The 25,955-nt window shown below is 45.3% G+C and overlaps 1 protein-coding gene across 1 annotated transcript in view; it reads right to left on the reverse strand.

Annotated features, from left to right (window-relative positions):
* LOC146782689 (extracellular calcium-sensing receptor-like) overlaps window positions 1-25,955 on the reverse strand; it is a 78,525-nt gene that overhangs the window by 46,663 nt on the left and 5,907 nt on the right. Inside the window, exon 2 of the mRNA XM_085637183.1 lies at window positions 68-383. Coding sequence (XP_085493309.1) covers window positions 68-315 — 248 coding nt within the window. The 5' untranslated portion in view covers window positions 316-383. The remainder of the gene's footprint in view (window positions 1-67; window positions 384-25,955) is intronic.

Here is a 25,955-nt window from a genome sequence, read left to right on the forward strand (position 1 = left end):
GGTTGAACTACCATACTTTGAACCAGATGACTACGTTGAAGACAAAGACAAAACAAGAATATCTTACCTTTGGCAAGTGATTGGGGGAGGATTTTCTGTGAAGTAGATTTCTCGGTAAAACATGTCAGTATGAACATTAAAGATCCCACCAATGAGAATATCTCCATCCTGTGAAAGTCCTGTCACCTCAGATCCTTGCAGATCACACATGAGCATTGTAGTCTGGTCAACACACTCTGGCCTCAGAGAGGTTATTATTAAGCAGAGGAAGAAGTTTGTACTCGAAGGAAGTTTCACAAAATATTTCAGAACCATGTTCTTTCTCAAACGTAGAAAAAAGTCTTCAGACCAAATCTACCTTCCCTTTTTTCAAATATCTATTCCTAGAAGAGCATATTCAAAAGAAAAATCAGTCAAGAGGCAGCTAAAAAATGTGGTTCATTGTTTTACCATGGTAAAAGTGGTGCCAATACACATTTACTTTAAACTCCAATACCTAACCTAAAGAGTAACAGTATTTACACAGACTCTGACCATCTCAAAATGGGATAAATTATACTTTTCTAAACATTGAAAGTTCTAGGATCATCCTTTTGGCACCCTCTAACCATAACTCTTTGAGAGAACGCTTCGAGCGTATTAGCACCAACTCTGTTCATCCTATATATCAACAGGCTGATTGAGACTCTAGCTGACTGCCATGGAGATCCTCCTAAGATTGCAGAGGATAAGGAATCATCTTCATTTATTGACGACACCTTACTAGTATCCAGGACCCCATAGGGCTACAAAGTTTACTAGGCCGGTTTCTAGCTGCATGTGGAAAACATGGACTGGAAGTCACCATAGCCAAAATGACATTTTTGACTTATAACCCACATAGATCATTTCGGAAGCAAGGTCAAATTAGGGGATACTTTTTGGGAGCAAGTAAAACAATTGGGGGTTAGGTTCTCAAATACACTTTCACAGACCCTGCAAATTTGCAAGAATCTGCTATCTCTACAAAATGTTAGCACTGCCATATATAAAAAATTGAAAACCTCTACTTTTACGCCTGTTATTCTGGCAAAAGAAATCTATTGGGCAAAGGGTATTGATGCAGCTATTTATGGTGCAGAGTTATGGGTCCTGAATAACCTAGGGACCCTTGAAAAAACTGAGAAAACCTTACATAAGCTCAATCCTCAAACTTCCTCAGAATGTACCATTAACCCCTATCTATCTGAATCTAGATTGAAAAAACATAGTGCAAGTGGCCGCAGTTAGAGCGCTAGCTTATTGGATCAGAATATGGATGATTAATTCACCACTCACCCCGGAGACAATCATTTTGTGGTGTAATCGTACTTGATACCAATGGGATTATACCCTGGTTGAAATATATAAAGAAGTGGTTGATCAGACTGGGATTCAGATAACTTTGGTCCAATCCAGAACACATACAGAGAAACACCTTAATGTGCCTTAAAAAGAGATACTGGAACCATATCAATGGTCTATGGTTGAGTCATAGTTCTGTTCGGGGGGTTAACCGGGAGGTTCCTGGATTTTAAAGAAAATATGAAATGTGAGGAATTTTTCAACCAAATTGAATCACAGCATGTAAAAATGTTGCATTTGGATTTCCGGTATGGTATCCTTCCAGTAAACGGGTTCTGCAGCAGATGGAAAGGTTATGACATCACCAAAGTGCCCCTTGTGCTTATCTTGCTCTGAAACAATTGAACATTTTATTTTCTGTGCATCCCATATATACTGATATTAGTATGACTTGGCTAATCCCACTCTGTTGCATTTTATCTATGAGATCCTTAAAGGGCACTATTCGAATCCTCAGATGTGATAGTACAGAGTGGTTTGTCTTCATATTGTCTAGATACCTGTCATATGCATGGTAGATGAGATCTAAGAACCGGAAATAATCTGTTAGGACATGTATCTGATTCTCCTCTCCAAATGAACTGCATTTTTGCTATTTTCTTGGAAAGTTTGATGTTTTTCCTTTAAATATGTGATGTTCCCCCACATGAGAGCAAGAATTTTAAGAAGGGTTGCTGTTAAAATAGAATGCACAAGCACTTTTTGGTTTACAGTGAAATTGACTATCTAATGACGTGTCATCTCTTCTAAGGCTGCTATGCCAAAGATAGAGCGCAGTCTATAACTAATGCAAAAGCACTTTAGGTAACTACATTTTTATTGTCATTTTATTGTTGCTAGTTATGGAGTTATGTTAACTGTTTTATTTGGAGAGCATTCAGCATATAGGTCTTGTCCTCAATTTGAAGAGGGTGGTGAATTTAAACTAGTGAGCTATTATAAATCTTGTTAATTGTTTATAGGTTTAAGTACACATTAGACAGTAAATGTTGTTCCTCTGCAACAGCATATAAGATACAGTTAGTGTCCAGCCATCAATCAGTGCACTAGCACTATTGGATATACAATGAACAAGCACTATTGGTTAAACAATGCACTAAGAACACTTTATTGCCAGACGTTTTGCTGATGAGTTAATGTATTTTATGTCCTGTTCAAAATACCTACACCCTATAGATGGTTTGGATATATAACTATATTTTAGAGGCCAAAGGAAGTTAGGATTGTCTATTGTATATATGCCTGCGCTTTTATATTTTATGTTTACAAACTGAATAAAGGTATTACTACTACTTCTTTCTGCTCGCCAAATCAAACAGTTAAAACACTCCGTAACTAGCAACAATAAAATGATAATAAAACTGTAGTTACCTAAAGTGCTGTTGCGTTAGTTATAGACTGCACTCTATCTTTGGCATAGCAGCCTTAGAAGATAGTCAATTTCATTGTAAACCAAAAAGTGCTTGTGCATTCAATTTGAACAGCAAACCATTCATGTGGGGGAACATCACATATTTAAAGGTAATGCATACAACTTTCCAAAAAAATAGCAAAAATGCAGTTTATTTGGAGAGGAGAATCAGATGCATGTCATAACAGATTATTTTCTGTTCTTACATCTCGTCCACCATGCATATAACAGGTATCTAGACAATGTGAACACTAACCACTCTGTACTATCACTTTTGAAGACTTTATTAGTGCCCATTAAGGATCTCATAAATAAAACGCGACAGATTAGGATTAGCCAAGTCCTACTAATATCAGTATATCTGGGACAAAAGAAAAGAAAATGTTCAATTGTTTCAGAGCAAGACAAGCAAGAGGGGCACGTTGCTGATGTGTCACAACTGTTCCACCTGCTGCAGAACTCCTTTACTGGAAGGATACCATTCTGCAATTCCAAATATAATATTTTTACATGAGGTGGTTCAATTGGGTTTAAAAATTCCCCACATTTCATATTGTCTTACAAATCCAGGTACCTCCTTGCTAACTCCCAACAGAACTGTGACTCAACCATAGACCATTGATATGGTTCCAGTATCTTATTTTATGGCACATTAAGGTGTTTCTCTGTATGTGTTCTGGATTGGACCACATTTCTTTGAATCACAGTCTGATTAACCACTTCTTTATATATTTCAACCAGAGTATACTCCCATTGGTATCAAGTGTGATTACATCACAAAATTATATTCTCTGGGGGTAGTGTGAATTATTTTCTTCATATACTGGTTTAATAAGTTAGCCGTCTAAATGCGGCCACATGCACTATGTTTTTTCGACTTAGAGCCAAATGCATAGGAGTTAATGGTGCATTCTGAGGAGGTTCGAAGGCTGGTCTCATGAAGGTATTCTCTGTTTTTTCAAGGCCCCCTACGTTATTCAGGCCCCATAGCTCTGCACCATAAAGTGCTTCATCAATACCGATAGATTTCGATTGCTAGGATAACAGGCCTAAAAGTGGAGGTTTTACATTTTTTAGATATGGCTGTGCTTACATTTTGTAGAGGTAGCAGACTCTTGGAAATTTGCGGGGCCCATGAGAGTGTATTTGAGATCCTAAGCATCAGGAGCATCCATGTCATCTGCTGGGACAACATAGGACTCTCCTTGGATGCCAAGACCCTGGTCTGGGGTCTCTCTCTCCTCATCGTCAGAGTACTTCTCCTTCTTTTCGTTCTCCACCTCATACTCTCCTGAGGTAGCCTGCCATCTTTGTACCTTCTCAAAGGCCCTGAGGGCTACCTTCAAATCCAACTTGATAGCCTTCTGGTCTGCCTTCAGCCCCTTCTGGGTGCAGAGCTTCAGCAGCTCATACCTGTTGAGGGTATTCAAATTAGAGGCATACATGGTTCAACAATTGAAGGTTTAGGGCATTTAAATTTGGAAAAGAGGGGAATAAGACAATTAAAAGCTAAGGGAGAATTTAAAAAAATGGAAATGGTCTTTAGGTATGGATTGGTACTGCACACCAAATTACTGTAAGGTACTGTACAAACACAAGTCCTATCCCACTGGTGATTACCAGTGTTAGAAATTGGGGTTTCTGGTTAGTAAAGGTATGCACTCTGTCTAAGCAGGAACCACAATCCTACTTAGGGTAAGTAAGATACACACCCTAAATTAACCTAGTATTTGTGCAACACTCAATCCAGTAAAACAATGAAAACACCACGAAACAATAATCCACACCAGGTTAGCAAAACAGAGCCTAATTTAATTAACAAAAGAAAACCAAAATGACAAAGTCCAATAAGGAACCAGAGATATGATTTTTTAAAGAAAATCTGCAAATATAGTAAAAGCATAAAGCGCCAACCGGTGTTATCTAGTCACAATTGAGGAGGCTAAAGTTCAGGCCGACTGTGATGGAGAACGGGTCATATACAGGAATCAAGCTTGTCCCGTTGAGAAAGTATGTTGGCTAGAGGATGCATCGGGGGGAGGGCGAGATGCAGGGAGCAGGGAGGCAATGCATCAGTTCCGATCCTTAGGATTCGAAGGCAATGTGTCATCATCAAGCCGCACACTCGGAGATGTGTCATCATCGAGCAGGAATGGATATCGGCAATACATCGTTATCGAGCCACACAGCCAGCATTGAAATGTTCTTGATGGAGGCAATGCATCGACACTGAAGGACATGGGTCGGTTTCAACCGACGCACCGAAGGCAATGAATGAGTTTGGATGTTAAAGCACAGAAAGTCCACTTCAAATGCATCAGGACTGGATTGGCAGGCACCACTTGGCAGGGCAAGACTCTCAGATACCAGAGTCCAGGTGCTGTTGCAGGGTTGCTGGAAGTCTTTTATGTCCCTGAGGCTTCAGAACAGGAGGCAAGCAAACAAGCCCTTGGAGTCACCATGGGTTCAAGTAGTGTAGGTTCAGTCCTTCTCACCCAGGAAGAGAGGGAAGCAGGCAGGGCAGCAGGGCTGAAAAGCATTTCTTGCAAAGAAGCAGTTCAAAAGAGTCACAGTCCATCAGCAGCACAGCAGTCTCTTGGGAGAGTAGCCACAGGTCCAGAAGTATTCTGATGTGGTAGGGTCAGAAGTCCAGTTCTTATACCCGGTGGTGCCTTTGAAGTGGGGGAGACTTCAAAGAGTGGCTTTGAAATACCCAGGGGGCCCTCCTTTCCTTCCCTGGCTCCAGACTCACTATAGGGGGTCAAGCAGTCCTTTGTGTGGGGACAGGACACAGCCCATTCAGATGTAAGTGAGTCAGTGCTCAGCTAAGCCTCTCATCGAGCCAGTTAATGGCTGATTAAGGCCCATCAAATCACACCTAAGCTCACATTATGTGTGGATGTCTAGATGGAATGCACAAGGCCCAGCTATCACCCACCCCAGAGATGGGCAGCAGGCATACACGGCTAAACCCAAAGAAATGGCAACGTTCGAAAAGTGCCATTTTAAAACTTATGAAAGATATGAGATTACCATTAAAGAGGCTTTATCATTAGACTTACATAGGTACTAAACATAACAGATTTATCTCCTTTTTACTAGGGAATTACACCTATCAGATCTAACAAAGAATCCCCAATGATAAGCTATTTAAAGGGTAGGACTAACAGTAGTGAAAGGCAAATTTTGGATTTTGTGTTCACTACCAGGATATGTCCTAGCTTTCAATTACATAGCACCATGCCGTATGGGCTACTTAGGGCCTACCTTAGAGGTCACATATGCAATAAAAGGGGAATTTAAGGCTTTGCAAGGGGATTTAAATGCCAAGTTGAAATGGCTGAGTAAACTGCACACACAGGCTCTGCAGTGGCAGGCCCGAGACATGTTCTAAAGGTCTACTTAAGTCGGTGGCACAATCAGTGCTGCAGGTCCACTAGTAGATTTTAATGGACAGGCCCTGGGCACATGTAGTGCCCTTTACAAGGGACTTATAAGTAAATGAAATATGCCAATTGTGGTTAAACCAATGTTACCATGTTTTAGGATGAGAGCACATGCACTTTAACACTATTTATCAGTGGTAAGGTGCCAAGGGTCCTAAAGCCAACAAAAACAAGGTCCGAAAAAAGGAGTAGGAAGTTAAAAAGTACTGGGGGACCTGGCATAAAGGGCCCTTTCCAACAGTTCCCTTGTCCTGAAAATAAAATGAGTGGGCACGGTATGGATACCCCGATTCTTTTTCTTTTGTTTTGGGTACTCTGGTACAGTGAAGAAAAATTCTGGTCCTTCCCTTATTATATAAAACCCCCTGATGTTGGCCAAGGATCGAGGGTCGATGCAACCATTTTTTCCAAACAAATTATGGGGAGGAGGTAGGTATGTGCCCTACAAGCCACAAAAGTGCCCTATGGATCACATCCGCCCAGCCTGCAACACATTAAATATATTTGAAGAGGAGGATGTGGGCTCCCATTCGCCAAGCCATCTGATGGCATGTGGGCCCCATCACCTGGGGCCTGCCACATAATAATTGTTTGGGGAGGGGGGCATGTCATCTCCTCCCAAAGCCATTTAGTGGCCACGGGGACCCCATCCCCTGGGGGCCCATCGCATTATAGTGTCCTGGTGACCTCATCTATTGGGACACTGTATGAAGTAAGACTTTGTTGCCCCCACCTGGTGGGAGCAAAAAGGCCCCAGCCAGACGGGAGCAGAAACATGTTTTGCTGCCCGCGGTTTTGCTGGCAGAACACAAAGAATTGGTCCTGTCTGGAAGGAGCAAACCAGTCAAGCTGTCTTGACAACAGTGGTTACATTCTCCTCTATTCATTCAAATAGACCATGCATTGACTGTGAATTAGTTTATTAGCTTTCTATATTCCTTAAATGCTTTGATGTATGATCACTTGAAAGACACAGTCACTCTTGCTAAGAATGTGTGATTTTATTTAACTTTTTATTTATTCAAAAGACTTAACATTGCTCTGCTGAATGTAATGAATTTACAAAACTAGATCCGAATTTGTGCAGCAGGAAGTAAACTGTTTACCTCTGTCCCTGGGACTGCTTTTGCCACCTCTAAGGCCAGGTATTGCAAAGACAGGACGAGGGGGAGTCTCAAGGGGCAAGATCGGGGTTTCAGCTGCGACCCTTAGGGAGTCGTAAGTGACTTCCATGATCTATACTAAAAGAATCTTTATTATTCCATACACAAATTTGTGTACAATTGAGTATTTCTGAGCAAATAGGTTTTGAAAGAGTACAAGTGGATAGGCATCTCTAGCTCACTCTATCCATGCTGGGACATACTTCCTTTCTAGCAAACCAGTCACCTTGACTTCCAACTAGTAATTGAGGATGGGTACTGGCAGGTGAACTGGCAGTGGTCATGGGTTTCCCCCTATAGTCCCCAACATCAGGCGATGGTGTAGGTGCATCAGGTGGGACCTGGCCGCTCACCAAACAAAATGAATGGTTGACTCCTGCCCCACCCAGGATGGGTACTGGTAGGGAATATGGCAGGGTCGTGAAGGCTATGGGTCTTCCCCTGCAGCCCCTTAAACATTAAAATTATTGTTGAATGCTGCTAGACGTGACCCCCTCTGCAAGGTCATCCCCAAACGTTTTGCCTTTACTCTCCTGTTTTCTGAACCAGTGTATGTTGGCTTTTAAGACTGTGCATTTTACCTTAGAAATCCAGTGGTAAAGTGCTTGTTCTCTCTTCTTTAAACATAGTAAAATTGGCCTACACCCAATTGGCATATTTAAATTACTTTTAAGTCCCTAGTAAATTGGTACTACATATACCTGTGATCTGTAAATTAAATGCTGCTAGTGGGCCTTCAGCACAAATTGTGCCACCCACTTGAGTAGCTCTGTAGAAACTTGTGTGCAGTTTTAAACTGCCATTTCAACCTAGCAACATAAGCCTTTGTCCAGGCCTAAACCTATTAATACATAGAATTCACCTCTAGAGTAGGCCGTAACATCATATGAGGCACGGTGCAGTGTACTTAAAAAGTCGGACATGTACTTTTAAGTTTTCATGTCCTACTAGTGAAAAACTGCCAGATTTGTTTTTCACTATTGCAAGGTCCACCTTGCCCATGGGATAACACAGGGTTACCTTATTACATTTAATAAGTGATAACTTTTGATTGGAAGCAAGTCCTGAAGTCATGTTTCGAGCCTGAATAACTGTAATTTAAAAACCTCTTTAATGGTAAAGTCAGATTTTAACACACAATTCAGAAACTTCCACTTTTAGAAAGTTGCAATTTTCTTATCCTAACCATTTGGTGCCTGCAGCCTGTCCTGGGGTCATTTGAATAGGTGTACTTAGCAGTTGGCCTTTGTGTATTCCTCCCTGCCTGTGTGACACAGGGAGAATTGTGTTGCCAGGATTGGCCATCTTGGACTTTATAGGGGGTGGAGCTGTTGCCTACCCCCCTTGCATTTCAGAGGGACCGGCTCAGCTCACATGATCTACATGGACACAACAGTCTCCATAAGACTGGAGCAACTTCACTCAGAACTGTGCATCACAACTTCTGAAGGCTTTGCAAGCTCTAACCCAGCACAGCGTATCTCAATGTCGCCTACTGGTCATGCTTGATGTACCTCATCACATGTCTTCTTAGCCCCAGGGGCTTCATCGCCCTCAATGCGGCACAATGTCCTCTGTTGCAACATAGCCCCAGGGACTTCACTAGCATTGACAGCTTCTCAACGCTAGCTAGCGCAGGCCAATGCAGAACTTCACAATTCGACACCCAGGACACAAGGTGTTACAAACCACTCACCTAAATCCCATGCGGTTCCAATAGGGTGACACTAGATCCCTTATTACTCCTAGGGTCTACGTCCGGTGGCAGGAAAGGACACTGTACCATTCCAGGCCCCAAGGGGAAAGGCGGTTGGGGTTGAGAAAGACAAGCAAGATGCTGTTGTGCTCCTCTGTGGCAGCTACTGTGGGTCTCAAAAAGACCTGTCACCCATCTTGTGCAAACACCTGATCAGAGGAGTATCTGTGAATTGCAAGAACAGTGTTTTAACTCATAATATAGTTATTAAACAAAATCATCAAAATGTACTTGTATGTCCTTTGTTCGTTCCCTAACAGACGTCTAGTAGTGCTCTGTCTTTCCTGGGCAGAAGGCTTGTGTCATCGTGAAGTTGGAGCATGAATTCTTAATGAATTGTTTGACAAAACTTCCGAGAAAAGGGATTCAAGCATGTCCACTCCCATTTGCATCTGTGGTCCCTGGGTGGCATTTAGAGTGTCTATTGCAGTCTTCTTTCTCAACAAATGGATGCCAGACATGGAGTTTCAGTGTAGGGCCATCCACCTCGATAACACAAAGGGAAATGAGTCTTGTAGGGAAGGGTTGAATGCCAGTATAGATAACCCCGGTCTGTAAATATGGGAAAGGTACATGTGGTTGGAACGGAAGGGGCAATCCTTAATGGTATGGAAACCTACACTGTATTCTTTGTGTTTCAGATGCAAATAAGCGATTCCACTCAGAACTAATGAGAACTGTGGCGCAATACTACACGTAATGGACATGCAATGGGGCACCTCCACACTTATGGATACATAGTGGCAGTGCAGTGAATTTGCCTACACCCAGCTTGTCCCCAGATGGTGAGGTCTGTGCTCCCAGGTCAACATACACACCCCTACCACCCCTACCCTGGTCATCCCTGGAGAAGATCTGTCAGAGTTGTACCAACATCTGCCACAGAAGAAAACAACTCTATTGCTTCAGACTCGAGAAAAGAACTGCTGATAATTTTGGCTGGGCTCAGTTCAAGGACATTCCGGAAGAATTCAGCCTGTTTTCTGACACACAAGTCAATGTGAGAGGGTCCATACCCTTCTTCACAGCGCAGACGAAAGCAAACGCCCGCTGGCTGCAAATGACCAGATGGAGATAATCAAAAGTTTAATTTCTTTGCCACAAATTTGTGAATTTGCAGCAATTTTTTTTATCATGGCTCGGGTGTTGGGGTATTCCTACGCTGCCCCCTTTTCTTTATTTTCACTTTTTGGGGGGACGTGGCTTGAAGCCAAGTCCCAAAATGGCTGCCAACACTTCCTGGTTGATGTGTTGGCAGCTGATCAGAGCAGTGCATTTCCCTTCACGAGCAATCATGTTTGTGAAGACTTTGCGATCTGAGATATCACTATAATTTTAAACTTACATTTTTTTTAAACTACTCAATGGATTTACACCAAGTAGGCAAATGGCACTTCCTTGAACCACCATCTACCTCCCTGCCAAATTTGGTGCAAGTCCGTTCAGCGGTTCGGGCTGTAGGTGTGCCTAAATGTTCCTATGAGAATTAACATTACAAATGCACCCTTACATATTACATCACTCATGACATGGTCAGTGGCATCACTCTTGACATCACTGATGACATCATCCTTGTGATAGAGTGGCGGTCGCGCAAGTTATAGTTATCTGAACTAACTATAACGGTGGAATTTCATTGTTTTTTTATGAGTGAAATATCCACCTAACTATAACATGTGTGAAACCTATGGTTTTTTAAGTGAATTTGCAAGGTTTTTTAAATACTAAGTTATGTATGTATTATTATTTTTTTTATATATTTATTTTTCAATAAACTACGTATTAATTTTTTTTTTTTTAATGGTTTTTCACCGTGCACCCCCGCGATTTAAAAAAAAAACATTTAAATGTTTTTTTTCTGCCTTCGGGGTCCTTCAGGGACCTCCTGACAAAGGCTAGGGGGTCTCTACCCTGCCCCCTTTTCACGTTCGCCACCTTCCTTTTCCACTCTCGCACTGAAAACAAACAAAATGGCGGCCGTCACTTCCTGATTTCGACCGATTGGAATGTTGACTGACATGTAACAACCAATCAGAATTACGCTCGCGCACGTTAGGGTGCGCGCACGGTGCGCGCACGGTGCGTGCACGGTGCGCGGCTATAGATATGTATGTGCTTTTAAATGCAATTTTCTCAGGAACTACTGAACAGATTGACTCCATATATGCAAAAGACACATTCCTGACCCGAGGACTACCTCTCTGCCAAATTTCAAGTAATTCTGTTCAGCCGTTCGGGCTGTACCTTCGACTAAAGGTCCTATGGGAAAATGCATGGGGAAAACGCGTTTTGGGACCCCCCTTTTTTCTCGGCCCCCGCTTGATGAATCCCCCCGAGACTTTCAGGGTAGGAGCTGAGCGGAGCGCCCCATTAGTTTTGAAAATTTCGCGAAGATTCGTCAACCGGCGCCAAAGTTATTCAAAATAGAATTTTGAGATTTCCTATGGAAACACGGTCCTAACTATAACTATCTACTGGCGACCACCAGTAGATAATATATATGTATATATATAAATATATATATATATATATATATATATATATATATTTATATATATTACCTACTGGTGGTCGCCAGTAGGTAGTTATAGTTAGGACCAAGTTTCCATAGGAAGAGAATTTTTTGTTTTGCTTATAACTTTGGCGTCGTTTGATGAATCTTCATGAAATTTTCCAAACTAATTCTTTGTTCATATCAGCTCCTATGTTACAAGTTTGGGGGTGATTCATCAAGGGGGGCTGAGAAAAAAGGGGGGTCCCAAAACATGTTTTCTCCATGCAATTTCCATAGGAAACTTTAGACAAGGCTACAGGACGAACGTGTTACCCCAAATTTGGCAGGGAGAAGGGTCTTGGTCTAGCAAGCACGCTTTTGTTTATTTGGTGTAAATCTGTTCAGTAGTTTTGGAGAAATTTGCAGATAGATATTTGGGAATTCTGCCATCTGATTGGCTCAGGCGTTACGAGCACGAGCTTGCTGCTTATTGGCTTCGAGCTGTTGCAACTAGGAAGTGTTGGCAGCCATTTTGTGATTCCGTTGAAACGAGTAAGGGGGAAAAAGGGCAAAAAGAGTAGGAAACAGGAGGATAGGAGCACTGTAACCTCTGTGGGGGAGTGTAAAGCGAAGTAGTCACTCCTACCGAAAGTGCGGTGCTGCTCAGAGTGACATGGTGCTGAGATGAGATGCTGCTACACTTGGGTATGAAACCAAGAGCCTAAACTGTGAGGTCATTGCTGTAAAGTGATGTGCTCTGGTCTTTGTAGCATACCTGTGGAAGTAGTGTTAGTAGGTGTTTATACCATACAGGGAGTGGGAAGCGAACTACTGACCTCTACCGTGCGTTTATACTATACCGGAAGTGGGAAGCGAAGTACTCACGCCTACCGGTGTGAAGACTCAGGGATAAAACTGAGCTGATTGCTGTAAAGTGATGGACTCTGGGCACTGTAGCATACTGGCCGCTGTAGTATAACTGTGTAAGTACTGTTAGTATGCGTTTATACTATACAGGGAGTGGGAAGTGAGCTACTTACCCCTACTGGTCTGAATACTCTGGGATTAAACCGTGAGCTCATTGTTGTAAAGTGATGTGCTCTGGTTGCTGTAGCATACCTGTGGAAGTAGTGTTAGTTTGTGTTTATACAATACAGGGAATGGGAAGTGAACTTCTCACACTGTTAGAATGTAGGGCTGTCATGAGGGGAAACTTGGGGAGTTTGTACACGGTGCTGGGGAAGACGGTTGCCTTGCTGTCTGCTCCTGTTGGTGGCTGTTTAAACTGTCTTCTTTTCCTGCAATAAATCTACTTATCGGATCCACTGCTGTCTTCCTCTTTACTTCATGAATTTGGCGACGAGCGGGAGAAGGGAAAAAGAAGGCGGCACTCGACAATATTTTGAGCTTCCTTGCGTTCTGCTGAAGACCCGTTTTCTTTGTGAAGCTGTTTCTACTCATCCCAGGGTCGTCGGCTCATCGAACTATGTGATCCTACCTCTGGTAGGATTTATATTTTTTGATTTTGGGTTTCCTCTCCCTCTTCACTACACTCTGGTCGCTGTACTACACGTGTGCAAGTAGTGTTAGTATGCGTTTATACTAATTCTGTAGTTATGCAGTAACCAATGCATCATGGCCCTATGGAGCGCCACCTCCCAGGCGCAGCTCATACAATGTCCCGGGGTGTGCATCCGTGGGACATTTATGTTTGCTATTACAGGGCGGGAGCATGGCTTCCACCCTGTGATAGCAAATCCTTGTTTGCCTCGTTGAAGCGAGAGGAGGAAAACCTCGATTGCTTCAAGAAAGCGGATGCGGATGGTAAAAATTGAGAAAAAAAATGAAGCGGGGTCTCAACCGTTCATTTAAATGAGCCCCCTGGTGGGTAATGTTCCGGGCCAATCCTATTATTATATTGCAGCGGTCTTTGCAGCACTGGGGACCTTAATCTCACATGTAAATTAGGCGTGGGAGGCCACAGAAACTTTTTGCAGCCTAGGGGATCGCCACCTCCTCGGGTATTGTTTACTAATTGTTCGGGGGGCTTCGAGGCCAACTCAAGTCCGGGGATCGGCAACCTCCGGGGCTTTACTTAAATATGCAAGGTGGGTCTCACCAGTCATTACACACAGCAACATCGCTTGTTTGCACCTGCGCACCCAGGCTGATGCATCCCATCCCTCCCGCCGCAACACGCTCAATTGCAACCCCTGTGCACCCGGCTCCACTGCTCACCTGCTATCATTGGTGTGTGTCCAAACACGACGGCCAGCAGGGTTCACAATTCAGATGTAGTTTTGATTGCCAAGATGGTGTACACCTCATGGATCCCTTTTTTTTTTATTGCGTATTGTGATATGCGAGGTGGATCATATCACCTGAGGCAGTGTGGAAGAACTGGGACATGTGGCGTTGTTGTTTTCCTATTTATGCGTATGCAAAGTGGGCTGGGCTTGCGTACGCTAGGCCAGCGTAGGGGTGTGAACAATTATTCCGGGGACCTGGACGTTGTTCAGTTCCTGCCTGGGAAGGAAGTGTGCTTATGTGTGTGTCCCTGTTGCAGTTTTGACGTCGCACAATCCGCAATTTACATTAATGTAGCATGTACCGGGAGGGCAGCAACTATTGCTCATGAGATGGTGTGTAAGTGGCTGTATGGGTTGGTGGATAGGTACATGAGTGGCTGTATAGCTTATTGATTGCTTGTCTGAGTACCTGTTCGGGTGTATGAGTGTCCGTGTGGATGGGTGAGCATGTGTGTGACTGCCTACATGGATGAGTGAGTGGTTGAGTCAGTGGCTGTGTGGGTTCATGAGTGCGTCTTTGAGGTGCTGCATGGGTGAGTGATTGTGTGTATTGCTATGTCAGTGAGTGAATCGATGTGCCAGTGGTTTATGAGTGAGTAACTGCATATGTGAAAGGCAGTATAAGTGAGAGTTGAAGTATATAAGTGACTTTATGTGTGAGTAAGTGATTGTGAGAGTGGCTGCATGCGTGAGTGTGTGCTTCTATCAGTGAGTGAATAGGTAAGTGAGTACATGTTAATAAATATATGAAAAAGTGAGTTTGTGTGTGTACAACTGTAGAGGTGAGTAAATGTGTGACTGACTATGAATGGGTGAGTAGGTGTGTGAGTAGGTCTATGGGTGACTGAAAGTGTGTGAGTGGCTGTATGGGTGTATGACTATGTATATCAGGGGCGGTATTAGTGAGTGAGTTGGTGTATGAGTGGCTGTATGGGTGACTGAATGGATGTGTGTGTAGACCTATGAATCAGTGAGTGGGTGTGTACACACTGGTATGGTTGTGTCAATGGTTTTTAGAATGGCAGTGTAGAAGTTGGAGTGGGTGTATGAAAGGTTATATTGGGGTGTGAGTGGGTGCATCAGACATTATGTGGATGATGTCAGTGATGTCATCAGTGATGAAATTTGAGATGTCACCAGTGATGTCATCTGTGATGTGTCATGACTTTAACCAGTGTTTCTAGGGGTCCAAGGATCTAATAAGGCTGGTACCATGATGCAAGAAGAATTGCACAAAAACTATTCTTTGTTTGCTGACATTATGTTTCTTCTTATTTTGTTTGCCATTTTCCTTTTTTGTCTTTGTTAATTGGGAACATTGAATCATCACTGGCACATATCGCTGTATCGTTGTTCCTTGCTGTTTCCATTGCAGGAGAACGGACACATACCAGAAACTTCCTTGTTTAGTTATGCGAGCGTGACGGCTACGTCGCGGGAGACTCAAGTATAAAAAGAGCCCAGCCCTAGACCACTCACTCGCTATTCTTTCTGGCTTGGAGATGCAGTCTTGATCGTGTTCCTGCTCCGAGAGCATGTGGATGTTTTCAGAGCCTTCGGCGAGTTTAGACAACGGTTCGCTGTCCACAGTCAAGGGAAACATTGCTGCCAGATGGAAACCCACATTAGTGAATACAGAAAATGTTGAGATTGGCCTAATCTCTGACTGTAAAAACTTCTGAGTTTCATAAACAAGAATAAAGTCACGTTTGACAGTTAATCTTGAAAAACTTTGAGTTCATTTTTGGAACCTTTGAATAATCAGTAATCTTAAGTTGCGAGGTTGGTCCAGATGTAAGAAGAACTAAAAAGCACATTTGATTTTTGTACATAAAGAGAAATGTAGAACTACCTATGAATAATATATTTTGTTGATAAAAGTCATACAAGGGTCAACTCAAGACATCTTGATTTAGACCAGGGGAGAAAACACCATCCTTGTTTCAAGAGTCTGTGGTGCTGGGTTCAGCTGTTTTTTTGTTTATAGAGATATTCAATACTAGCGGGCATAAGAGAGGTCAGTCTGGAACTCACTTATGAAAATCTTATGAATTTCTTACAGGTCTTTCTCCCTGGAATTCTCATCCCTACACCCTTTCCCTGACCTGACCACATCAATAATCTGCTCCATAATGTCATTCAGACTTGGTGGGGCCTGGAGGTGGAACATTCCGGCAGCGAGCAAGTTCCTGAGAAATCACGTGTTGACAGATGTCATGGACCATGTCATGAGTAATGTAATATGTGAGGTCATAAGTAGTGCATTGCGGGGGAGTGAGTTATAGTTATCTAAGCAAACTATGAGTGCTGAATTTCTCTGGTTTTGTACAAGTGAAATGTCAGCCTAACTATAACGTCCCTGTAACCTTTGGCTTTTTCAGTACATTTCTAAGGTTTTTTTAAATGCTAATTCCTAACTATAACGTCCTGTAACCTTTGGTTTTTTCAGTGAATTTCTATGGGTTTTAAAGTAGTTGTCACATTTGCAAAGTAGTGTAGAAATGGGGCAGGGCCTCTGACCATCTCACAGGAATTCCGCAGTGTAGTACTTACAGGAGGTATCATGAGGGCTTCCTGGCCATCAAGGTCCCTCTGGAGCTAAGGGGACTTCATCCCCCAACAAGTAATGTGCCAGGACGCACGAAGGCAGAGAGGGGGATAACGGGGGCGTGCCTCTGACAACTTCTCAGCAATCCTGCTGTGTGGAACTGGAGTTAACAGGAGGGGTAGGTGGCAAAAGGACATCCTTAGGGGCCAGTGACCCCTCCTATTACCTCCAGTAATTCCCATACAACAGGATAGCTGAGATCCTTTAGGCCACACCCCTTTTTCTAACACTCTCCAATCGCACCTCCAGGTGCACTACTAGTGGAAGGATGAAGTCCCCTTGGCTATAGAGGGTCCTTGGGGGCCAACTACCCCTCCTATTACCTCCAGTAAGTCCCATTCAGCAGGATTACTGAGATCTGATAGCAGGTCACACCCCCTTTCTCCACCACTATGCAAACGCGCGCCCTGGTGCACTACAATTTGGGGGATGAAGTCCCCTTGGCTCTTGAGGGTCCTTGGGGGCAAACAAGCCCTTCTGTGACCTCCTGTTAGGCCCACACAGCTAGATTGCTGAAAGTTGGTCAGAGGCCATGCCCCCTTTCTCAATCATTTTGCAAACACGCCTCCGGGTGCACTGCTGATTGGGGGGAGAAGTCCACATTAGTCCTGAGGCCCTCAGGAGACAAGAAAGGGGCGTGGGCTGTGACTACCTCTCAGCAATCCCACTGTGTGGGGCTTACTGGAGGTAACAGGAGGTCTTCTTGGCACCTAAGGACCCTCAGCAGCCAAGGGACTTCATCCCCCAACCAGGAGCATACCAGGAGGTGCATTTGCAGAGTAGTGCAGAAAGGGGAGCAGGGCCTCCCTCGAGTTGCAGCTTTGAAAGGAGGGGCCTCATGGCCTCCCATCCCTGGACCATTTTGGGGCCAAGGGACCCCATCCCCCAGTTCCTGATCCTTTTTTGATTTTTTTTATTTAAAAATGAGAGGGAAGTCAGGTCCCCCCCACCTGATTTCGGCCCCGGGGATCCCATCACCTGGGGCCCAGCCTTGATTTTTATTTTGTTTAGATTTCAAAGGGAGGCGGGGCCGAGGGGCCCATCCTCCCGGGCCATTTTCATCCCGGGGACCCAATAGTACGAGCAATGGCCATTTTTGTTTCAAATAAATTAATAGGAGGGAGCCACGTGGCTCCCCTCTCGAGGACGATTTTGGCCCTGGGATCCCATCCCCGAGGCCAGGTCTTGATTGTTTTTTTTTTTTACATGGGAGGGTGGCCACACGGCCCTAGGCCTATTTTGACCCCGGGACCCCATCCCCCAGGGCAGGCCTTCAAAAATAGGTTTTTTTTAATGGGGAGGTGAGCCAGTGCAGCTCCCCATCCACGGACCGAAATTGTCCCAGGGACCCCAACCCCTGGGGCATGGCCATCTCGTTGGGGACGCCTCAAGGCCCCCATGGTCACTGCCGTTTTCCCACCTCCTGCAGGAGCCAGCGTTGCTTTTGGATAGAGGGAGCTGCAAACAGGCAGCTCCCTCTGTCTAAAAGCAATTCTGCTCCACTTCATGGAAGCAAAAGCATTTTTACTGCTCTAGCTTCCATGAAGCGGACCGGAGTTTGCTGTGGCTTGGCAGAAGCAGTGATCCCGCCAAGCCATACAAACTGCAATGTCCTGGAGGTGGGCATCCCGGGACATTGGGGGTGGCGGTTCCCAGGCCCATTTACAGCATCACGAGCGGTGTCCCTCCAACAAAAATCAAGCCCTGGGGAGGTGGTGGTCCGTGGGGCTGTGGCCCCCATATCTAATTTAGTATACAGTTGCCCCGGGGAGGTGGTGGTCCCTTCGGCTGAGTGGGGGGGTTGGAGCCCCCCATGCATGCCCTGGGGAGGTGGTAGTCCCTGGGGCTGTGGCCCCTGTATCTAAGTGAGTATACAGTTGCCCCCGGGAGGTGGTGGTACCTGTGACTGCATGGGGGTTTGGAGCCCCCATGCATTATTTGTAAATATAGCCCCGGGGAGGTGGGTGGTTCCTGGGGCTGTGAGGGGGGCACATGACTTCCCTGCATTTCAGTGTATTAGCCCCGGGGAGGTGGCATTCCCTCAGGCTGTGTGGGGGTGCTGGAGCTCCCCACGCATTATAATTTATTACAGCCCCAGGGTGGTGGCGGTCCCTGGGGCAGAGGGGGTGCGTGCCCCCAGTTTTTCAGTGAATCAGGCCCAGGGAGGTGGGGGCCCATGTGGGGACCCCATAATTATCTTTTATTGTCCTCAGAACCTGGTCCACCCAGGGACCTAACTTAAATGCTTCATTTTTTTTTTTTTATTTCTGCCAGATTTGCCGACACACCGTTACGCTCGACAAACATTCTTTTAAATGCTTTTTTGGCCCAGGGTGTCCCTGTGGGACCACTGAAAAGGCCTAGGAGGTCGGGGTGTTTCTACTCTGCCCCCTTTTCTTTTTTTAACAATTTTTCTTGTGACTCGGTTCCTGGTTTGAAGTGTTGGCAGCCAATCAGGTCTCAGGCACGAGATGGGGAGGGGTCACAGATCCTCCGCATCCCTAGATATACACAGGCTGTTTTCTGTCACTAGCTTCATCTGGCAGGTTATACTCCTCTACAGAATCTTCTCCATCGCTGATCTCACCTAGCAGGTTCACTCCTTCACAGGCTGTTCTCTGTCACTAATTGAACCAGACAAATTGCATTGTTGGAAATGGAGGTCTCTAGTTGGCAGAGGTAGTTACCTTTGCCCTAATAGGGACCCTTGCTTCTAGTCAGGGTAAGGGGGATGCACACATTGGATAACCCCTGCTCATCCCCTGGGTAGCTTGGCACCAGCAGACAGGCTTATCCCAAAGGCAATGTGAAAAGTGTTTGTACTCAAAACACACAGCAATACAGTGATAACACCACAGTTAAGGAAACATAAAGTATCTTTATCTAAACTCAACTCAACAAGACCAAAACAACAAAAATCCAACATACATGTAATAAGAGTATGATTTTTCAAAGGTTTCAAGCAACTGGGGCCATACAAAACTATGGATGAGTCAGTTCCTGAGACAATGGGGAGGCGATGCAACAGTTCTGCTGTTTCAGGAGAAGTGATGCCTCAAATCCGGTCTGTAGGGTGAAGTGATACGCTGACTGCAAGACGATTCTGGTGGCAGGTGATGCGACAGGAAAACTTGCCGCACAGGTGTGATGAGTGGAAATCCGGTATGCGTCGGCGATCAATGTGGCGGCATTGAGCGGCACTGCATCGGTTTCTTCAGCCGCAATCCCTGAAAGCGTTGGTTCTTGCAGCGGCAACAGACGTTGCGTCAGCTCTGCAGCGGCGCACTGATGCATGGAGATTCTTCTTGCACAGTGGTGCTGCATAGGAAAAACAGCCACAAGAAGAGCGATGCATCGATTTCTTCAGTTCTTTAGCTTTCTTCCAGCCCCCAACAGCAGGAACAACCTCCAGAGGTCTAGAACTCAAACAGGCACATCCTGACAGGTCAGAACTCTCAGCAGCAGAGCTCAGTGGAGCTGGGGGTGAAATCTTTGTGTCCCTGAAACTTCAAAACGGGAGGCCAGCACACACAGGCCCTTGGAGTTCTTCTTCAAGCAGTTTCAAGGCAAAGTTTCAGTCTTTGTCTTCTCCTTGGCAGAAACAGGAACTGCAGGCCAACCTCACACAGCACACAGCAAAGGGGCAGTACTCCTCGTAACAGCTCTTCTCCTTAGCAATGGTTCCTTTTGAGTCCAGAAGTGATCTAAAGATCTGGGGTTTAAGGTCTATTGTCTTTGTTCTCTTTGTGCAAGGGTCTCCAAGCCCAGTCCAAGCCAGTTCTGTCTCACTGGTGCAGTACGATCACAGGGGGTGGAGACCACATTGTGCAAGGGAGACAGGCCCTATTCAGGTGCAAGTAAATCTCCTCTTACTTCTCTAAATGCAGCCAAGCCCCATTCAGCTCAGCTCTGAGTCATCCAGGAAGGGCCAGGCACACCTCAAACGCCCCCAGAGGCTGTCTACAGTGAATGCACATCCCCAGCCCCTGTCACTCCAAATTTAGACAGTCAATCCACAAACAGGCAGAGGCACACAGAATGTTTAAACAAGAAAATGCGTACTTTCCAATAGTGGCGTTTTCAAACACACAATTAAAAAACATCTTTACTAAAAGATATGTAATTAAATTCTGAGTTCATAGAGCCTAAACTTTATTTCTCTATCTTGTCATAATGGGAAGTTATACTTGTAAGATGTTACAAAGTACCTCCAATTCTATCCTATGGGGCAGATAGTCTTTCAATAGTGAAAAAACGAAATTGGCAGTATTTCACAATCAGGACATGTCACACATACCAGTACATGCCCTACCTTTCACATACACTGCACCCTGTCCAGGGGGTACCTTGGGCCTAACATAGGGGTGCCTTACATGTAAAAAAGGGAAGGTTAGTGCCTGGCAAGTGGGTGCACTTGCCAGTTCACCATGGCAGTTAAACTGCACACACACACTGCAGTGGCAGGTCTGAGATAACTTTTCAGGCTACTCATGTCGGTGGCACAATCAGTACTGCAGGCCCACTAGTAGCATTTGATTTACAGGCCCTGGCACACTCAGTGCACTCTACTAGGGGCTTACCAGTAAATCAAATATGCCAATCATGGAAACACCAATCCATAAATGCAATTTACATAGAGAGCATATGCACTTTAGCACTGATCAGCAGTGGTAAAAGGCCCAGTGTTGTATATCCCAAAACAACACGTCAGGAAGAAATAGGAGGAAGAAGCGATAAGTTAGAGGATCGGTAGGTTACACTCCTTTACTGGCTGCTCTGTGTCACTAGTCGCACCTGGCAAGTTGCACTTCTTCATACTGTTCTCTGTCTCCAATTTGATCAGACAGGTTGCATTAATTCATAGACTCCTATGCGTTACTGGTTTCACCAGGCAGGTTGCCCTCCTTCGCAGGCATGTCATCATTTAACTTTGCCTGGGCGGTAAATTCCGTTCCGCTAGCGGAATTTGCGGAATCTGGGTAATTTTGCGTTCCGCGGACAATGTGGAATTCTCCAAAATTCCACGATCCGCAGCTTTGCCGAATTTTTTGCTTGTTCGCGTTTTCGAAATGCGTTTCGCGAGATATTTCCCCCCCCGAGCGCGCAAACAGCGTTCACAAACAGGGAAAAGGCATCGCGAACGGGCAGTACAAGCAATTCCGCGTGTTCGCGGAACTCTGCGTTCTTGAGGAGATTTTTTAACGTTTTGTGGAGCTTTGCGTAGCGTGACTACGCAAATTCCGCCCACCCCTACATTTAACCAGACAGGTTGCATTAATCCATTGACAGACTGTTTCATTTTTTTCATGTGGTAGGTTACATTTCTTTACAGGATATACTCTGTCAGTAGACTCACCTGACAGGTTGCACTCTTCCACAAACTCAGTGGCGTAGCTAGACCTGAGACAGTCCAGGACGGTACCTGCATGTGCCGCACCGCGGCAGGACTCCATGAAAGGGGGGGTGCTGGCATATCCACGGATTGCCGCCCCGTGACGTTTCCACACTGAAGACGGAAGGTGAGAGCTGGGGGAATGGAAGTTTGCCATTGTGTTACCTCCTCAGTGACATTTTGTCATGCCCCTCATTGATGACACCCGGGGCGGCCCGCACCCACCGCACCCCATTCCTACGCCACATCACAAACTGTTCTCTGTCACTAGACCCACCTGACAGGTCGCACTCTTCTACAAACTGTTCTCTGTCACTAGACTTGCCTAGCAGGTAGCATTCTTTCACAGAGTGTTCTCTGTCATTAGCCTCAGCCGTATCTGGAGTTGCATTAATGCATAGACCGATCTGTGTTAAAAGTATCACATGATAGGTCACAGACTGTTCTCTGACACTAATCTCACCAAACAGGTTGAATTAATCCATAGAGTGATCTGCGTTAAACCGTAGCAGCCCATCCCATGGCACAGTGGTGGGTGGCCCGGAGCAGGGAGATGGGGAGGGTGAGGCTAGGAACAAAAATTAAACTGCACAGCGGCCAATTCTGATTGTGCATGAAAGCAGCATCAGGATTGGTCTAAGCGCTGTCAAGTTGCGCTCCCAGGCAGACTGCCTTCTCTCTCCATCCCCAGCAATGCAGCTGGGACTGGCGAGAGCTTCAGTGTGCATAATGGTTTAGCCTGCCTGAGGCGGCCGGCCAAACCGTCATGCGCTGCGCACTAACAGTGCACCACCACTCCCTCAGGAGCAGTGTCATCCACCTGGATCAACCACCAAGACTTGTCAGAGTCCTGGGGGCAGGTCTAGGAGGATTAAAATAAAACAATAATAAAATGGGTTTAAAACCCATTTTTTAATAGTTTATTTGAGGGAGATGGCAAATGGGGTGGCACTTCACATGGTAAGTTGCACTCCTTGACAGACTGTTCTCTGGCACTATTTTCATCGGACCGGCTGCATTAACTCTAACTCCTCTGTATTACTAGTTTCACTTGGCAGGATGCGCTCATCCACAGGCTATTCTCTGTCACTTGACTCTCCCGGTAGCCGTGCTCTTTCACATGCTTGTCATTGTCGCGAATCTTCCCTGGTAACTTGGTCTCTGCAACCAGGCAATGCACTCCTCGATGTTCTGCCAGGAGTGGCGTAGCTAGCCCTTTGGCCGCCCATGGTGGTCCCTGCGTTTGCCGCACCGCATTAAAGAGCGGGGAGGGAGGGGTGCTGGCAAGAATCATTCCTCTTATTTCCGCCCCACGACCGGCCGCATTGAGAGCGGGGCTGCTGGTGGCGATTACCTGCCCCGAGACAGCAGCTAAGTGCGGGGGAGAACGCTGCTCCCAAAAATCATGAGGTTGCTGCTCCGAAATTTCATTAGGCCGCCGCCCCCAAAATTCTTTCCTCCCAGAGCGGACCGCCCTTCCATGCCTATGCCACTGTCTTTCAGGATTCAATCAATAAATCTGGATTATTATAGAGCTGCTAATCACCCAGTAAGGCATCAAGGTGAATTTATGTTCGTATTGTACATTGGTTACCTCTCTCAGTGCGTAAATATATTCTCCATTCGTCCCTGATCACTAGCATTCATCCAACGGTGATGCATAAATCAAGTGCTGTAGCTCCCCTGGAACTTTACTCATATGTAAAAAGCACTATAATACACACAGTCAATAAGAAATGAGCATGTCTGGAATTCCACCCACTCTCCTTGGGAGTGGACCATCCTCCTTGCGATACTACTATTGAGACTGCTAGTTGTCTGGGGACCACCTGTTCATTTGGCTGTGTACACAGATTGTGCCAGCGACCACCAGACGTAGCGCAAGGTGGCATCAGTATAGTGAGTGTGTCATGGGCCCTAATAGAAGCACGGGAAATGGGTCTCCTATCCCCTGGTTTGATAAAAACAGCTATATTTGAGTGCAGTGGGCACAGCAGAAGTTGGGACCTGCTGTCACTGCTCCTGCTGCACAATTAACCCGACATTTCTCGTACGAAGGCCGACTTTGGTGGTCTTCCACCCTCCACCTGGGGAAGAGGTGTGGCGCTGCGGCCAGGGCAACTGACACCGGATGCTGGGGCTCAAGGTTCGATCCCCGGCACCAGTGGCAGGTCAGACCAGCACCATGTGACTCTGGGCAATAGCTCGCTTAATCTTCCCGACGGCCCCCAACACCGGGATGCCTCTGGGTAGCTGTGTGCTTTAAAAATACTGGATTTACATTTACATTCCAACCTGGAACAGCTTGCAGGCTGACTACGGCGGCCGCGAGCTGAGCGTTTACTTGAGACTTCTCACTTGCTGCTAAAAACGGATCACCTCTGTAAACACAAATTCTAGAGTTTCTTCAACACAGTTACGGATGTGGCATACCAGGATACACGCCGTAAGAACTGTCAGTTCTCTTCCCCTCTCTGGGTGCCCGGTGGGGCCCCGTGTGAGTATCTCTCTCTTACAACACACTTCCCTGTGGTGTGCACTTGACACTGACAGACTTGTTTCAGAATTGTTTCAGGTGTCCGTCAATGCTAGGTCCTGAAGAGAGCCCTGTAGATGGTGGGGTTGAAACGCCGTCGACAGAATCCCAAAACGAACCATTCTCCAGCCCCTACCATTGTTCTAGATGGCGGTGATTTATTAATGAACATTTATGACATGGTCGTTTTTGTGTTTTTGAAACCTACTTGTATGTTACAAGCTGTCACAAATTTGATATTTAGGTTCTATGTTCACTTCTGACACCCCACACCTTTGATGATTTAATTGATTACTTATTTACATAAAACGCAAATATTCATAAATGTTTTGCTGTATATGGTTCCTTTTTCTCTCTCAGACATCTCCTCACCCAGAAATATTGCCATTGAGCTAAAGATACCCAGATGTTGCACACATTGTCCACAGGAACCACTGTTCCTTGTTATACACACTATTGATAACTGCACCCCAGCTAGAGGGGACCCCAGATGCAGTTAGTGCCTAATATGTAAAAGAATGAGTGCCAGTGCCCAGAGCTCTGCTCCCGGGGCGCTTTTAAAAATCGGCCTCTAAATACCAGGGATGCGTAATGACAAATCCACCTCAGGCCTCTATGATCCACTGCCAGACACTCTCTGTCCCTTTATCTCACTGTCGCTAGTCCTGCCTCCTCCGTCTGTCCCCTTTCTTCCATCTTTCTTTTCCTCCTTCTTTTTTGCCGCTTGTGTGTTTTTCTCTCTCTCTTGCTCGAGGTCAACATCCGATAAGGAAAAAAAGAGCCGGTCTCCAAAAATAAGGGCATGTGGGCGCCAGTGGAAGCCACCAGCTCAAATTAAGCACTGGATATAGTCACCTGTTAGTTTGTTGAAGTGCGCTGGGTTTTTTTTTGGGTAGAGGGCTCAAAATTTGGAAATGGCCACTATTTGTTGGATCCCTGGGAGGGCATTCGTGGTAGTGCATTGAAAGAGAAAAGATTCAGACGGATATTGGACTCAGAAATGTTGTTCTGCACTTCTTCCATCTGCACTTCTTCCAAGAACAATCATGCATGACGTTTTCAGGAAACATGGCAAAAATAAAAGTTGTTTTAACCTAAAAAGAATAATCCTCCATTATGGAGACTTTTGATCAAAGCTTTCGCCACATAAATGGAAAAAATGTGAACACTGCTGTTTAGTAATTGTTTAGTGTGTAGCTATTTCAGACATCGGCATCTTGAGCGCATACATTAACTCGAAATATCGACTAATTAATGCACGTCTTACTGACAGCAGATTTCAGGAACACAAATGGCCTTGTGATGGGGATGGGTCGTGCTAGCTCAGCACAGAGCCGTGTACATTTTTCTTTTTTTGTGTGTGACTCAAGGTGTCTAAAGTTCATACATAAAACTTGCAACAAGTCAGAACAAGAGCGAACTATTTCCAGCTTTTTCTGTCTAAAGTTTATGCATTA

The sequence above is a fragment of the Triturus cristatus genome, chromosome 12 (genome assembly GCF_964204655.1).
Source record: "Triturus cristatus chromosome 12, aTriCri1.1, whole genome shotgun sequence".
Classification (NCBI taxonomy): domain Eukaryota; kingdom Metazoa; phylum Chordata; class Amphibia; order Caudata; family Salamandridae; genus Triturus; species Triturus cristatus.